This window comes from Strix uralensis, chromosome 1, assembly GCF_047716275.1.
Source record: "Strix uralensis isolate ZFMK-TIS-50842 chromosome 1, bStrUra1, whole genome shotgun sequence".
NCBI classification, from domain to species: domain Eukaryota; kingdom Metazoa; phylum Chordata; class Aves; order Strigiformes; family Strigidae; genus Strix; species Strix uralensis.
In genome coordinates, this window is record NC_133972.1 from 160679509 (window position 1) to 160696510 (window position 17002).

The 17002-nt window shown below is 39.2% G+C and overlaps 1 protein-coding gene across 7 annotated transcripts in view; it reads left to right on the forward strand.

Annotated features, from left to right (window-relative positions):
• The window catches only part of COL14A1 (collagen type XIV alpha 1 chain), a 127427-nt gene that overhangs the window by 39384 nt on the left and 71041 nt on the right, over positions 1 to 17002 (forward strand). For all 7 annotated transcript variants that reach the window (XR_012631297.1, XM_074887238.1, XM_074887201.1 and 4 more), the window contains exons 9-15: positions 344 to 505; positions 1949 to 2100; positions 3104 to 3233; positions 9644 to 9789; positions 11101 to 11230; positions 14374 to 14513; positions 16191 to 16317. Coding sequence is in view for 6 of the 7 variants with exons in the window: in XM_074887238.1 (XP_074743339.1) it covers positions 344 to 505; positions 1949 to 2100; positions 3104 to 3233; positions 9644 to 9789; positions 11101 to 11230; positions 14374 to 14513; positions 16191 to 16317 (987 nt within the window). In the remaining variant the exon portion in view is untranslated. The remainder of the gene's footprint in view (positions 1 to 343; positions 506 to 1948; positions 2101 to 3103; positions 3234 to 9643; positions 9790 to 11100; positions 11231 to 14373; positions 14514 to 16190; positions 16318 to 17002) is intronic.

The following is a 17002-nucleotide window of genomic DNA, read 5'->3' on the forward strand; positions in this document are numbered from 1 at the left end:
TTACACTCTGGTGTATTTGTATGTGTTGCCCTCTACATTAAGGAAGTGTTCTTTTCTGTCTGTATCCAGTATGTATCATCATTAATTTAAATCTTCTTTAATATGTTCTCCAAATCATTGCTGCTATAACTGGAATTTAACAATATACGTGGATGCTACATTATCAGGAGACAGCTGAAAAAGTGCCAGTTATGCTGGCAGAAATTAACGTCTTGAAGTAACATTTTAACAACAGAGCAATCTGCAGTTGGTCGTTAAAACAAATAGGAAGAATTATCTTTTTTTAACTTTTTAAAATCTTTTTTGTTGCAATTATTTTCTTTATTTTTCTTTCCAATGAAAGGTGTAAAGAATGCAGATATAAATGAACTCAAAGAGATTGCCTCTGAACCTGACAGCACGCATGTCTACAATGTTGCTGACTTTAACTTCATGCATACCATTGTTGAAGGTCTTACCAGAACAGTGTGCTCACGAGTAGAGGAACAGGAAAAGGAAATCAAAGGTGAATAAGAAACAAGATGTAATGTAACTTAGTATGAATTTAGAGCTACAAATCCTATTCCAAATACCTGCAGTTCTTCTGTTACCTGCAGGCTTCTGGCACTTGACTCATGCTGTATATCCTTTTGCTCACAAGAAAGTATATTGTCAGGGAAGTTATCTTCCTAGGTGTGTTTTATTCTTGCTTTGATATCTTTATCTTTTGCTCTCTGTCTTTGATAGTGGTAAATATTATGGTATTTGGTAGTACCAAAAAATGAAAAAGTATACATTCATTCTGCCATAACTATTTCCAAGTGGTGGATAAGGAAATTTTTTTTATAATACACAATTTTGGGGATGAATTACTTTAACAGCTGCACATGGAATTGTTATGTTTGTGCTGTGCTTTCCATCTCCAAACTTAATGTTTTTAATTGTCTCATAAGTTTTCAAAATTTTCAACTATTAAGATTGCTTTGTCCCTTCCTGGTGATGGATTTATTCCTCATATTTAACGCACAGGAAATATATTTCAGGGCATAAGAAAAGATGGTGGTGAAGAAAATTGATCTTATATAAAAGCCTTCTCTGACTACAGTATTTTTTTTTTTGCTGAACAAAAGAAATGGCTATGAAAAAATGTCGCAGTTTGCCAGAGAAACAGTCCTACCTGAGGAAATTCCTTCTGAAAGACTTCATTGGGTTTTGTTTGTATTGCTTGGCTTGTGATTCTATAATATCACAGAAATATTGAGTGATTTTTCAATAAGCTTGTAATATATATCAGTAAGGAAGGCTGTCTTTCACACATATTTCTACCTGTGCAATGAGAAAGTGTGTATTAGTAAGGCTTCATTTCATCTTTTCCTTCTTTTATTCACCTGGAAACTGGAAGAAATACAGAATATTAACTGTGTCTTGTGGGGGGAGTAAGCAGTCAGTTGGGAAATTGAGAGGGAGAGGATGGAAAAACCATAGAGACATGAGACATCTTTGTGGAAAGGAATGATTGCCAGACAAGATGACCATTCACTACATCTCTTCAATCTGCTGACAGGCAGCATATCAGTTTCCAACCTGCAGAGGACCACAGGAGATCACAGCTGTATATGTACTTAAATGTTTTTCATGACTGGGAGGAAAGGAGCCTGAAAAAAACACCCAGAAACAAAGGACTTGAAAGACTGATGGGAAGAAGGACAGAAGGCTTAGTTTTGTATTTTTGTCTCTTTCATATAAAGGTTTATGAAAGAGCAGGGAGGCTTAGTTCCAGTGAAAATTTTATGTTCAGTACTCATTATTATTAGTTCTTTGTTTCCATTGAAAATGACCTAAATAAATGTGCAGTAGCCAATTATTTGATTTTCTGATGAGGAATGATCTTTGGAGCTTCAGCAAATACAACAAACCAAATAATTATATTTCAGAGGGGAATAAAAAATATGTGTTGTCTCTAACCTAGGAACAATTGTTGCTTCACTTGGGGCTCCTTCGGATTTGGTCACATCTGAGGTAACAGCTAGAGGATTCCGGGTTAGCTGGACGCATGCACCAGGCAAAGTGGAAAAATACAGGGTTGTGTACTATCCCACTCGAGGAGGACAACCGGAAGAGGTAATAGGAGGAAAAGCTTCCCAGAAATTTTTAATACAACCACAAGAAGTAACAAGACAGAAAATCCATGGTCTTATTTAAACCTACCCTGAAATTCCCTATGTGGGCTGTGAAGCCCAACACAGAAAGGAGATACGGTCGCATTGGACGGTGGTGAAGGTTAGGTAGTAGCCAGGTTGCTTTTCTGTCATGTAATTTAAAGTAAATGTGCTATAACAATGAGCACTTCTGGGGGCTGGGGTGATCTACCTGCATTTGTTTACATATACGGTTACTCGAACCAATTGTATAGACTTTCTGTGCACCATTCTGTTTACAGGAACAGAAGAGGTAGGAGCTGATGGTAAGCCATATTTTCAGTTCTAAGAAAAAGTAATTCATAAAAGGAAGATGATATGGGTGTATACTTTGGGACATCTACAACTGGTCATTGAAAATTTGGAGAGAGGTGTTTATTTGAATAGGGCTTAGGCATTTTGGAGATGGGAAAAAGTGCAATGAAGCTTTTGGCTTCAGCTGACAACTTACAAAATTGAATGGAAAGGCAGAAGAGCAAAAGGATTTAACTAAGGATGTATTTTGTTTCTTTTTGTACTAGAAACTTGCTTAGCATGGATATGTGTTAATGTCAATTTGAAGTACTGTGTGTGTGCATATATAGTACTAAAGAAATATTTATGATGATACAGTAATTAGATCAAAAAGTGCCCAATAGACACTTTTAAACTATTCCATACACTTTATTTATCTAAGCAATTCCATTGATCTAAAAGGCTACTTATATCAGCTAAACATTTTGATTATGTATATGGTTTCTGTTTTTTTTTTCAGATGCATCGCTGTACATAAAGGTAGCAAAAGCAAATTTGATTTACGAATTGAACTTTAGTACATTGATTCTTAGATGCCAGTGTAAAAATTGTCTGAAAGAGGGATTGATTGATTTGACAGTAATATAGTTATTTTGTTTTATGCGCATTTAGTTGAAGTTTCTTCTAAACAGGTTGTGGTAGATGGAAGCTTGTCAACGGCAGTTCTGAAAAACCTGATGTCTTTAACTGAATACCAAATAGCTGTATTTGCTATATACTCAAATGCTGCTAGTGAGGGCCTCCGTGGAACTGAAACTACACGTAAGTATCCTTATCATGTTCGTCATGGTTGACTGTCTGCATTTAATCACACTGTGTAAGCATTAGTCTTTGTGAAAAAGAAATACAGGAGGGAGTCTTTTTCAATTTAGAGTCTTTTAATGCATTTGCCTTAAATTAATTTCAGTTGGAATTAATTTTGGGCTAAGTTCCTAAGTCCAAATGCTCTGTGGATATTTAAACACTGAGAAAGGTTTTATCTCTGGGCTGAACTTTGAAGTTGGTTGTATTGAACCCTAGATTAGAACATTCCTATAGTTTGGGTATGGAGCCAAGCTTTATAAATTAGGTTTGTGGCTGAAGATGATCTCATGAGTGGAGGATTAGGTGGGACCAGAAATACCTGCACGTGATTCCCACCAGTGCCAAAGATTTCAAGGTAACTTCAGTAAGTTCTTTCCAAATTACTCAGTTATTTTCTGGCTGTAAAATGGTGACTTGTTGTATTGTTAGAATGGATAAATTTACAGTTTTGGGTTCTGTAATGAAAACTATGCTTGTACGTGAGATAATGTGCTGCTGTTGATTGTATCAATTATATGTATTTATATACAAAATACAGTTACATTTTCAGTAGATATGACAGATATTAGGAATGGAAGAGTAACTTTTTAGTTCAAACTAGGAGCCAGGAAGTCAATGTGTAATATATCAATAGCTGATATCTGCTGGAAGAACAACACAGCCGGGCTAAAGCAATCTAGAAGATTTCTACAGTGCTTTGACAACAACTTCCTGACACAAGTGATCAGGGAGCCAGCAAGAGAAAGTGTGCTGCTGTAGCTGATACTTAAAAACAAGGAAGAACTGATGGGGGGGTGAGGAGTTAAAGTCACAGGTAGCTTTGGCTAATGTGACCATGAGATGGTGAAAGTCAGGGTTCTAAGAGGAGGGAGGAGTGCAGAAAGCAGGACCACAACTCTGGAGTTCAGCATAGCAGTCTTCAGTCTCTTCAGAGATGTGCTGGAGAGAAGAGGGATCCAGAAGATCAGCATGATACCCGAAGATAACATCCTACAAGCTCAAGAAAGGTCCATACTGACAAGTAGAAAATCAAACAAAGGTGACAGGATGCAGGCATGGATAAGCAAGGAACTCAGACATAAAAAGGAAGTGTATAAGAGAGAGAAGGTGCAGATGATCCAGAAGTATAGAGTTGCTGTCTGGTCTTGCAGGGGTAAGTTTAGGAAAGCCATGGCCAACCTGGAGCTGAATCTGGCAAGGGATGTGAAGAACAAGAACGGACTCTACAAGTGCATAGACAGTGAAAGGAAGACTGAGGAAAACATTGGTCCACTCCTGAATGGGACAGGGGACCTGGTGACAAGTGAAGTGGAAAACACTGAGTTACTCAGTGCCTTCTTTGACTTGGTCTTTGCCAGTTAAGATGGCCTTCAGAAATCCCAGGATGCTGATATCAATGGGGAATTCTGGAGAAAGGAAGACTTACCCTCATTTGAGGAGTACCAGTACAGGGAGCACTTAAGCAAACTAGATGCACTTAAGTCCATGGGACTGGATGGGCTGCACCTGTGAGTGCTGAAGGAGCTGGCTTATGTCATTGTGAGGACAGTCTCGATTATCCTTGATAGGTCATGGTGCCTGGGAGAAGTTCCTGAACACTAGAAGAAAGCAAATGTCAATCCTTTATGCAGCAGAATCTGGGGAGCTACAGGCTGGTCATTATCACCTCGATCCCTGGGATGGCGATGGAGCAACTAATATTTGAAACACTTTTCCAAACACATGTAGGACAAGGAGATGATTGGAATTAGTCAGCATGGATATATTAAGGGGAAAACATGTTTGACCTTGTGCAGTTCAACAAAGGGAAGTCCTGCCCCTGGGGAGGAATAAACCCATGTGTCAGTATACACTGCAGGGTGGCCATCTGGAAGGCAGCTCTGCAGAGAAAGACCTGTGTGTCTTGGTAAACAACAAGCTGACTGTGAACCAGCAATGCAGCCTTGTCACAAAGAAGGCCCAAGAGCCTTCTGGATTGCATTAGAAAAGGATTGCCAATGGGTTGAGGGAGGTGATTCTTGCCCTCTGCTCAGCGCTGATGAGGCCACACCAGGATGCTTGGTCCTGTGCTGGGCTCCCCAGTACAAGAGAGATGTGGACTTAGTGGAGTGAGTCCAGTGAAAGGCCACAAAGATGATTAAGGGCTTGGAGCATCTTTCATAAGAGGAGAGGCTGAAACAGCTATGGCTGTTCAACCTGGAGGAGAGAAGGCTCAGTGTGATCTTATCGATGTGTAAAAATCTCCCTGATGGGAGGGAATGAAGAAGAGACAGCCAGATTCTTCTCAGTGGTGCCCACTGACAAAACAAGAGTCAATGGGCACAAATTAAAACATGAAATTAAATCTGAAGATAAAAAGACATGATTTTTTTTTTTTGATGGTGGTGAAACTCTGGAATAGGTTGTCCAGAGAGGTTGTGGAGTCTGCATCTCTGGAAATATTTAAAACCCAAGTGGGCACGGTTCTGTGCAACCTGCTGTAGCTGACCCTGACTGTCAGGGAAGTTAGTTGTTAGTTAGACTAGATGATCTCAAGAGGTGCCTTTCATCCTCGAATGGTTCTTTGATTCTGTGTCAGTGCTAGTTTTCCCAATCTGAAAAGAAAATAAAGTGGGATCATATAAAATTGAGACTTCAGTTTTAGTTTGAGTCTCCAAAAATGTCATCTCCAGCCATGTTATAACCCATAACACAGTGTTAGGACCTGTTTTAATTTATTGAGGCAGAGAGAACAATCACACACTGAGCCAACAGGTTTGTTTCATATTGCACCTGGTATTCCTTTGAAGTCACCTAGTCAAGTTCTGACGGAGCCCAGTCCTGCTGTCTTTCTGAGGTCTGATCAGATGACACCCCAAGGTCATGCAGCATCAAGCATTTAATACAGCTGTCTTTGATAGTGTGTTGGAAGTAATAGTCTGATTAATCACTCCAAATACTAAAATACCTGCAGTTTGAAAGTATTTTTTACTATCCTAATGGCGAACTATGGAAAACTGTAGCTTACATTCCTGCCTTTGTGTGAGATACTGACAGATTAAAATAGCCACCAATCACATTTGTTCATATAGAACATTGAACATACCTTACAGGTATGTGAAATCTAGACACGTTCAGTATGTATATTGTACAGATAATTAGAAAGGTTTCTGATTTATTAGTCACTTCTAACTTGAAATAAGTATGAAATGCATTCACATTTTAATTTGCAGCAAATATCCCCATAAAAATCCCCATAGAATTCTCATAGAAAAACTGGCTGCCCATGGCCTGGATGGCAAACGGTCTGCTGGGTCAAGCACTGGCTGGATGGACGGTCCCAGAGAGTGGTGGTCAGTGGAGCTAAATCCAGGTGATGGCCGGTCACAGGTGGTGTTCCTCAGGGCTTGGTGTTGGGACCATTTCTGTTCAACATCTTTATTGATGATCTTGATAAGGACATAGAGTGTATCATCAGTAAATTCACAGATAACACCAAGTTAAGTGGGACTGTCGATCTGCATGAAGATAGGGAGGCACTACAGAGAAACTTGGGTAGATTGGATCGGTGGGCCAATGTTAATGGGATGAGCTTCAACAAGGCCAAGTGCCAGGTCATGCACTTGGGCCACCACAACCCCATGCATCGCTACAGGCTTGGGGAGGTGTGGCTGGAGAGCTGAGTGGAAGAGAAGGATCTGGGGGTTCTAATTGACAAGCAGCTGAACATGAGCGGGCAGCGTGCCCAGGTGGGCAAGAAAGCCAAGGAACGACATCCTGGCTTGTATTAGAAATAGTGTGACCAGCAGAAGTAGGGAGGTGATAGTCCCCCTGTACTCTGCACTGGTGAGGCCACACCTTGAGTATTGTGTCCAGTTTTGGGCACCTCAATAAGAGAGAGATATTGAGGAGCTGGAGCGAGTGCAGAGGAGGTCAACGAAGCTGGTGAAGGGCCTGGAGAACAAATCTTAGGAGGAGCGATTGAAGGAGCTGGGACTGTTTAGTTTGAGGAAGAGAAGGCTAAGGAGAGACCTCATCGCTCTCTGAGGGGAGGCCTTTCACTCTCTGAAAGGACATTGTAGAGAGGTTGGTGCTGGTCTCTTATCACAGAACAAGGGGGAATGGCTTTAAACTCCAACAGGGGAGGTTTAGACTGGACATTAGGAAAAAATTTTTCACAAAAAGAGTGGTCAGACAGTAGAATAGGCTGCCCAGGGAGGTGGTGGAGTCACCATCCCTGGATGTGTTTAAGGGTTGTTTAGATGAGATGTTAGGGGATATGGTGTAGGGGAGAACTTTGTAGAGTAGGGCTGATGGTTGGACTGGATGATCCCAAGGGTCTTTTCCAACCTGAATGATTCTGCAATTCTCTGAAATATATTTTTACCTGGTTTAGTTTATTCCAATTGTTTTTAGTAGGTTTAAGTTATCCCTGTGTTACCAGAGTATTGGGATACTCTGGTAACTGTCCAGGATGGAAATCAGCACTATCTACTGGATATTTACATTTGAAATTCTGAGCTCTTCAGCTGAAAATTCCAGTACAAATGACCACTTGTTTAATTTCTAGTCACATCTTCATTAATTATTATTTATATTGCCAGAGTGTCTAGGATTTCCTGTTGTGACTTAAAATATGAGTCATAAGTTAGAGGATACTTTCCTTGCAGATTTTTAGAATCAAAATGTGGAAAAAGACAGGTGATGGATACATTCTCTGTTATCCTGGAGCAGTTTAAATAGGAATGAGACAATGTGGTAGGAAGTCCCTTCAGAATATCTCAACATGTAGTTTCTTTCTGTAGGTATCAGAGGTCTGAGTGGAGCTCTGAAGGAGAGTGAAGTACATTTGAAAATGTTTTATGGGTTGTTTCTCTCTATAATTAGAGGAATTGTGTGAATTCATGAGAATGTAAGTCAGCACATCAACAAGGGTTTAAATAGGATGGAGGTATAATGTGAAATGTTTGGAAGTGAAGATAGATGGGTAACCTGGAAGTGGAAACCTAAAGAGAGGCCTGGGTTGAAGTTTTACCCACGTTTACAGACCTGAACAACAGACTGAGTGAACAGCTTCAATGAACAAGAAGGGACAAGGCTGGCATGTTTTGTATGAAGTTAAGAGCTCTGTTCAAGCTTGTTGAACATAATGTAATAGATACACTACTCCTTGGAGATGTCAGCTAGATAGGCTGCAATTTTCATTTGGACAAGGAGATTAGAGGAGCTCTGTGAACTAATAGCGCTGTAATTAGAATTAGTTGCTGAACCTGTGTTTGCAGATCAGATTCTTCAGAAACATGCAAAACAGCTTTGTAGAAGCTTACCATGCAGCCTATCACAGTCTCTCTGAGTTCCTAATAGGAAATGTTTGATATCAATTACCAATTGCCTTCTGTTTCATTCAGACCCTTGGAGTCATTTTAGGGACTATTCTCAGTGTAGAAGTTCTAAAAGAGCCACTAATATTCCATTATACCTCTCCAGGGACTGGATATGTTGGTGGGATCCATCAATGATGTAACTAACAGCAGTGGAGAGTCCTTGGGATGATATTCTGTGAGAGGCAGAAAGTGAGGACAGTCAGAGAAGTGCAAAATGCTGCTCTAAAGAGTTACAGATATACAAAGAAATATTCAGGAACCCACATTAGTGCTGTGTTCTGGTATCAGTGCCTTAAATTCACAAGTAAAGCTCCTAATCATGTTTGAATTTCGCTCAGCCTGCTTAGCTGTACTCACCAGGTTAGCATTAGCCATGATTTGCAATGGATGATCTTGCCTATATTTGCATAATCCCACTGATATAGGCCTAGGAGCTAGTTTGGACAGTCCAGGCCTTAAACACACAACAGTTTGTAGTTAAAATATTTTGATGTGCACAATGTGCTTGTTCAGGGTTTCCTCCAGGGTGTTCTACCTCATGGCTGTCTCTCCCATGCTCTGGCTTGGGAACTACTGCCAGAAAGAGCCACCTCTGGGGACTGCTACTTGTTCCTAATAGCAGCTGTGCCCAGGAGGATGACCAAGTGACTTGTCATCCTCCTGCAGATCAGGGAGAAGGAAGCGTGAGATCTGAACAGAATCGTTTGGTGCTTAAAGGACAGAAATCCTCCCACTTGAAATGTTCAAAGCCATTTAGGACAAATTGCTGAAATGCTTTGTAAGGGGTAACTCTGCCCTGGTGTTAGAAATGGTTAGGTCATCATTTCCTTGTTTCTCTAATTCTGTGTTCTTTTATGTACTAAACATAGTTGTGGCATACAGACAGCACTTCCATGACTGGAGATAACTATATTCCTTTGCTTCCTGGCGTAAAATAAATTGTTTGAAAAATGGCTGGTTGTTCAAGTGAGACAACTGAAGCATCCATCTCTTGTTCCACTGTAGTTGCCTTGCCAATGGCATCGGATCTGCAATTGTACGATGTGTCACAGAGCAGCATGAGAGCAAAGTGGAATGGAGTAGTGGGTGCCACAGGTTACATGATCCTATATGCTCCCCTCACGGAAGGATTGGCAGCAGATGAGAAGGAGGTGACGTATTGTGCTTTCATTTGAATAGCAATTATTGAAAAAATAAATCTTGTAAAGAATAAATTAGTACATGGCTTTTAACCTCCAACTTGATCAACAAATACTTTGGTTTTTTTTTCTTTCCATGACTGCCTTAAGTACTGTATGTGTTACAGACTATGAATAAAGTGCAAGTACCAGTTGATTATTTTTATATGTCATTGCCATAAAAATGCAACAATTTCAGCTGAATTAAAGTGACTGTTTTGATATTATATATGAGGTGATACTGTATCATCATATAAAACTAACACTCAAAGGAAGAAAAAATAAAGTAAAACTAAGATATTTTTTACGTGTGTTATCAGAAGAATATGAAGTTTAGCCTTTGTTCTCCTCAGGACCTTTAAAAGTAAATAAAGTTTGCAGGTATGACCTTTAGGGGTTTTCTTTTAGTTCTGTTCAACTTTTATTTTTAAATGTAAAAATAATGCCTTCCATTAAAAGTGATTTTTAGAAGGAAAAGAAGGTGGGACAAGGTAAAGTCCGGTCTTCTGTCATTAAAATAGTGAAAACGGTAGACTTTTCTAAAGTTGCTAGCATAGTTCCAATTTCTGGTCTAGGATTTAAAAGTTTTTATACTCAAGTTTCTATACGTATAGTTAAGATTATGTACAGCATCTCTGTTCAAGCAAGAACACTAAAAAGCATGCAGGGGCATGCGAATGTGGAGAGCGTGGGAAGCTACTGAAAGCTCGCATAGACTTGTGCTCTATGCTAAATGAGTGGCTGTGAGCACATAATTCTGTTAAAAATGGGGCCTCCCTGAAAACTAGCTGATTCAGGAGGACTGAGCCTTACCCCGAAGAAAGACTTTTTTCAGTAAATAAGTCAGTCCACGTTAATGTGGCTCTCAGTGAAGAGGTGGAGGAGAATGATACACACGTTAAATAGCAACAAATCTGAGCTTCGATGTGCATGGAAATCAATTCCTCCTATGAAATTTCAGTCCTATGACTGAAGATGAAACCAGGTGTAGCTGGGAATTAGGCATTAGTAGCTGCACATTCTAGAGAGGATTGTTTTGTCATTGCTAATGTGACTAGTTTATTTTAAAGTCTTCTTACCTGTATGTTGGCTTTTGCCTTTTGACAGCTTTGTTCTTTTGATTATTGTGCAAAATCCAAAAATCTTGGGCCAAGTACTGCAGGCACAGTATCATACAAATGCTCAGAAGAGCATTTGATCACATAGCTAGTGTGTAAATAGTATTCTTCCCCATCATGAGCTAATTCGGAAATAATGTGTCTTTTTTGTTCATGGTGTTTTTAGATAAAAATTGGGGCGGCTTCAACGGATCTTGAACTGGATGGACTGTTGCCCAATACAGAATATACAGTCACAGTGTATGCCATGTTTGGAGAAGAAGCTAGTGATCCCCTTACAGGACAAGAAACTACATGTAGGTTGCACATATCTATATTCACTTCAGTGTTAATAAAACTTCAGAATAGTCTTTGCACATATTAGAGCAGACATCGGGTTTAAAAATCTGATTTGAATACTCCATAGGGCAAGATCTTAACTGTGCTTAAGTTTCTAAGTGCGAATACTTAATTTATAGAGGCTGAGGATGTGAGTTTCTACAAAGCAGCTTTGTTTTGGAACAGGATCATGAACTCTTCTCTCTTGTTGGTAGTGGTACTGTGAATATCCCTGTTGATCTTGGTGGAACTACTGATGGTTTTCTGAACTTGCTGAAAGTGAATGAAGGTCACCATGTGGAGCTAAATTGAGACTGCTGTGTTTAGCCTCCTGTAGCCAGAGAACCAGGTGTGTGTGGGAGCCTGCTCAGATGGAGGAGTTCATTCCTCTGGCTCAGTAATAGTACAGAAGAAAAGAAGCAAAGAGAAGATTTCTGTCCAACCTCTGCTGCCTAACATCTGGTAAACGAAGGGTTGGAAAGCGCCTGTGCACTCATGATAGATGGTGTGTTTTTAATAAGCAGCAAGAATTTTGCCAGCTAAATTCTGTCCTCTGCTAACTGTACACAGCACTGTATGTCAGCTCTCTAAATAGCCTCAGCATTTGGAAGACAAAGGAATTGAAAATAAGTGATTGTGCTTCTGGGATATTTCTGGGACTGCATTCAGTGACATTTCAATTGCTCCTAACAGTGGAGTGATTGCTTCCTCTTCTGTGCTCCTAGCACGAGTAAGCCAGTGTGAAAGTGACTTACATTTAATAGGTGAGAGAAGTTCAGGCATGCGAGTGCTAAGAAAAAGAAGGGACAGAGCAATTACTTGTAAGGTCAGCAGGTAGTGGTGGAAGAAGCTCCAGGGTCATCTCTGAGGGGATAGTTGTACACAGACAAGCACCAATAGCGAACCACATGTTTGTGGACTTGAAATCAGTGTAGAAGATTCTTAATATTTGGAGAATCAAATTTTTGGCTCTTTGTTCCTCTGTCCCTTTCTCCATCTCTTTGTCTGTCACTCCTCCTTTCCCCCACCCCTGCTTTTGGTCAGTATCTGCCCAATATATGGTTTTCATTTATCCTAAACAGTAGCTTACGTAGTTTATGACTGTGCAGGCCTCAATTCACTTTATGTCATATGATCTTGGAGGCTGCATAGCTCTAACCTGGCTAATGCGTTGGATGGAAGATCGCATGCAAATTCCAGATACATTGGCACAAGCTGAGGATTCACGACCGCAGCATTTGATCACAGAAGCTAGTTAACATATGTTAGTCAGCCCATCATCACTGCTGTTACCAGACCAGAATAAAAAAAACTAACTACCCTGCAACTTCATTTATTTTTAGGGTGACTCAATGCAGCCAGCTCTGGTCTTTAGCACTGTAGTATGAAAGAAGATTGATTATAACCTTCCATATGCAACTATTCAAATAAGCTCTCTCTAACAGGCTTTAACTGATCACGCAGTGGGGCAATCTGGAAGGAGAGAAGGCTCTTGGTGAGCGCACCTGTCCCACATGGTCAGTGTTCAGTTGTAATGTCTTCCCTGTCCAGATTCAGATTTAAGCTGCTTTTTTTTTTTTTTTTTTAATTTCAGTGTGTTATTTCTGGCTTCCAACTATTGAGTAAGCTACCTAGCTTTTCCTTCCTGGAGCATATATCTGCCTGGAGAATGATCTGCCTAATTTGCTGTAGTATTACATGTAGTATCTGATATTCTGTACTTAGTAAATAATACTATTCTACACACTATCATTTCAGTTACTGTAGTGAAACCTTTCTCCGTGCCAAACTGAGGCATGATCAGCAAGTTCATTCTGGGGTGGGGTTTCTTTTTGGGGCCAGGATTTATCCAAGACTCACTGTAAATATCACGTAACTCTGGCATCAGGACTGCCTGTCTGGTTGAGAGCGACATTGTCAGGAGATTAGTTCCAAAAGGAGAGAGCTGAGACTGAAGCATTTTGTGGTATGGCCTGGATGGTGAAATGAAGTGCATTCCACGACTGACAGAAAGTAGAAAGGAAAGCCAGCACGTGATACTCCCTTCACTAGACTCAGAGGAATATACTGAATGCCAGAAAGTGTGGCAAACCCATCTAATACAATTCCAATGTGTTCCCGTCTTCTTTTCCTCATAGCCAAGTTGACTTGACTGTTCCTAAGCTGGTTAGATGTTTGCTTGCAGATTCTGAGTCGATATATGGCCTGGCTAAAGGTCCCACGTAATATATGGGGTTTTTCATCTTTTGCTTTTTATCATGTGCTCTTGTGTGAGGGAAACAGTTTCTGAAGTGCTGATATTTATCCATCCACATAGATTAGTGAGGCATCTGTGTGTGAAGGCAGGATGCATAGAGAAAGGTTTCACAGTTCAGAGAAAATGAAAAGATTTTGGGCTAATACAGAACCTACTGCTGAGAGTAACAGACAGCACAAATTGCTTTCTCTGGTGTGACAGAAAAGTGGATGCAATCTGAGCCTCTCTTGCATGACCTTGTTTTCATTCAGCTCATGACAGCCAAGGAATATATAGTATATAAATATGGCTTTAACCAGGGTTACTGTTAAGGAATCAGCTTCTTTCTGTAATAACAGAGGAAAGGTTAAACAGGTAAAAAGAAAAAACATTTTTGAAGATCTTCTGAGGTAGTTATGGTTTTGGACAAACTTACCCTTATATCAGGGTCTTCTAGGATTCAGAAGGTTTTTTGCCAAAATACTACTACTGTTATGTGATATTTTTGCTGGAATTTCCATGGAAAACAACTGCATATAGGATAAAGATCTAGTTGAATTAAATTAATTCACAAATACAAACACAAATTTATTGCAAGTATTGTGTAGGCTCTGATATCTGCTATGAACAATAACGTAATTTCTTTATTTTTCAGCATTAGTTGAGGTGCACTTAGCAAGACTGAAAGTTCTGTTTCTGAAAAGAACTAAGCCATTTTACCTGCCTTTAAGTACTTGTGTAGGTCCATTGATGTAGGTCTTTTAATATAAATATTGGTGATACAAATTTTTGAATGGAAAATGTGATGTTTATTTTCAAGACATGAAAAATTTCACAGCTAAAACCTGGAATCACTTTCATGGTTTTGTCTCTTTCCTTTTCAAGTGCCTCTGAGTCCACCAGCAAACTTGAAATTTTCTGATGTTGGACACAGTAGTGCTAAGCTAACATGGGATCCTGCTTCCAAAAATGTAAATGGCTATCGTATCATGTATGTTAAAACAGATGGAACAGAAACCAATGAGGTAAATTGTTAGCATCTCTCTTCCCTTAACCAATCTTAGACCTCCCCAAACCTCTGTAATTATTAAGGGTAACTTTTATAAACAAAATCTACCTTGCAAGCTGCAACAAAAGATTTCCAAGATAATTCTGAATCTTAGTGCAAGTAAGAGTTTGCCTAGTAGCGAGTAATCATTTGGAGTGGATTATATGTGGGGGGGACAGTACTCTGAACTTCTTACATACCAGAATAGTCATTGCTGGTGCACATAAACTGAAGGAAACTACTCAAGTGAACAATGGTTTGTAGGTACAGGATCTTGACTGAATGTATGATATGGAATGTTTATTCTTGATTCAGTTCAGATAATAAAACTTTTGATATATCATATGTCATGGACTAAAGCTCATTCAGAAAGACTATCTGAAGGCTTTGCCGCATTTTCTTGACATTTATTTATATGTTGAAAACTCTCTTCCTAGAAACATGATTTGGCTTGAACAGACTGGTAAGATGATACCAAGATGTTCCCACTTAGACTCTTGCATTTAATAATTTACTTAATTTGCTTATGCAATATTTAATTATGCCTTGTTACTGATAGCTTTTAGCAGCATGAATTCTGTGATAGAATGAAAAATGGGATGGAATGTTACTAATACAGGAATCTGAAACAATACAGAAAAAGTTTTAAAAAAATAATTGCAGTAAATGCATTGAATTATTAAAACAGTCCAGATCCCTCACCAAATAAATTGTTATGGATAACTTAGCCTTCCAAGAAAGTCTTTAATAGTAGTTATGTGTAATCACATTTCTTCTGGAATATATCTGGTCTTTCATCCATACAAGATGGAATATTTGTATTAAAACTGAAGAAACTGTTACTGAGTTTAGAAGAGAACATACTTGTGTAATTTTTTGTGTCATTTCTTTCTGCTAGGCCCCTTAACATTGAAATTAGAAATCATTTGACCTCTTCCTATTCATTAACCTTAATATAGATAATATGTCTGTCTGTACTCATCACAATGGTATTTGAACATGTCTGGCTTGTGGTAATATACTTTATAGTGTGAGTGAATGTTCAGTTGGTTTTTATCTACTTCTTAACTTTTTGTTTCTGCCTGTTCAAAGAGCAGGTGGCATTTTTTGTTTGCTCTGCATTTGGTAGCATTTCCCCTGTGGTGCTGAGCTAATGTGACACTGAATAGTTGGACTGATAAACTGTCAGTTTATACAGCTTTGAGTTTTATAACCCTGGGAAAGTCATGTTAACTGGATAGGACCAGATGAAACTCTCACCTTGTCTCTTGACAAATGTTAAACATAATGGTTTATGCCGTGATTATCCAAGGTAAGGGACTGGATTCAGTAGCCCAAAAAGTTCCTTCCCGGGACTTCTGTGTTCCTGAACACACAGTGCTGATATGTTTACTAGTGAGTTAGGCTTACTAGGGCTGAATTCTCCTTTTCCCTAGCTTGTCATAAACAAAATTTTCCTTTTCTCTAGTTCATCTATTTTAATTGATTTTGTCAGCTTTTATGGCACTGAATTTATACTTGTTCATAGTTTCACAGAATTTCTCTGCCAATTACATGACATTTTCTTTCTGTATCATTATTACCCAACAGAATTTCAGACACTGATAATGTAAAGTGTATGATCAATATCTATTGCAAATGATGCTTTCTCTAGGTGGAAGTTGGTCGTGTTTCAACCCATACTCTAGAAAGTTTGACGTCCCTTACGGAGTATACTGTTGCTATTTTCTCCCTGTATGATGAAGGACAATCTGAACCACTTACTGGCAGCTTTACCACAAGTAAGTATTGCTGAACTTCTGAAGACTTTCCAGGAAGAATTTTTATACTTTCTTACTTTACTGGAAAGTAAGACCAGTAACAGCAAATGTCTCTGGCTGTGAATTCAGATATATGGAATGCTTTCTGTTAATTTCATCGGTGTTTTTGGCTTCTTTGATCCCTTATTATGGGGCCAATTGCATCCTTACTTGTGGAAGTAATCCCTTGACATCATGAAAACATCTGTGGATAAGGTTGATTTCTTAATTCTTTCCACAATCAGCCATTTTAAAGCATCTTTTATTGCATTTAGGTAGTAAAGCATTTGTCTCCCCAGTTTTCTGAAGCATCATTCAGTGTGATGGCATTTGTCTCTCCAGCTGAAGTGTGTTGAGTTTTGAATCATATATTTAACCAGGGAACTATCTAGGCAATAAAGGGTAGAACCTTATATACGTACAGAGAAACTGGAACATGAAAAGGAGAAAATATAAGGCATTTAAGGCTTATGTAGTCTGTTTAGCACAGTTATAATTTCTGTAACTGTAGTTCCACATTAAGCAAATGACTGACATTTACTGATGCTTCCCAACATAACAATGGGAAGAGAAGGACTCTGAGGGAGGAAAGAGAAAACATGGAGTAGAAGAGGAAAGGACAACATACATGTACAGAGCAAGAGGTTGATACTTACATGCAAACTGC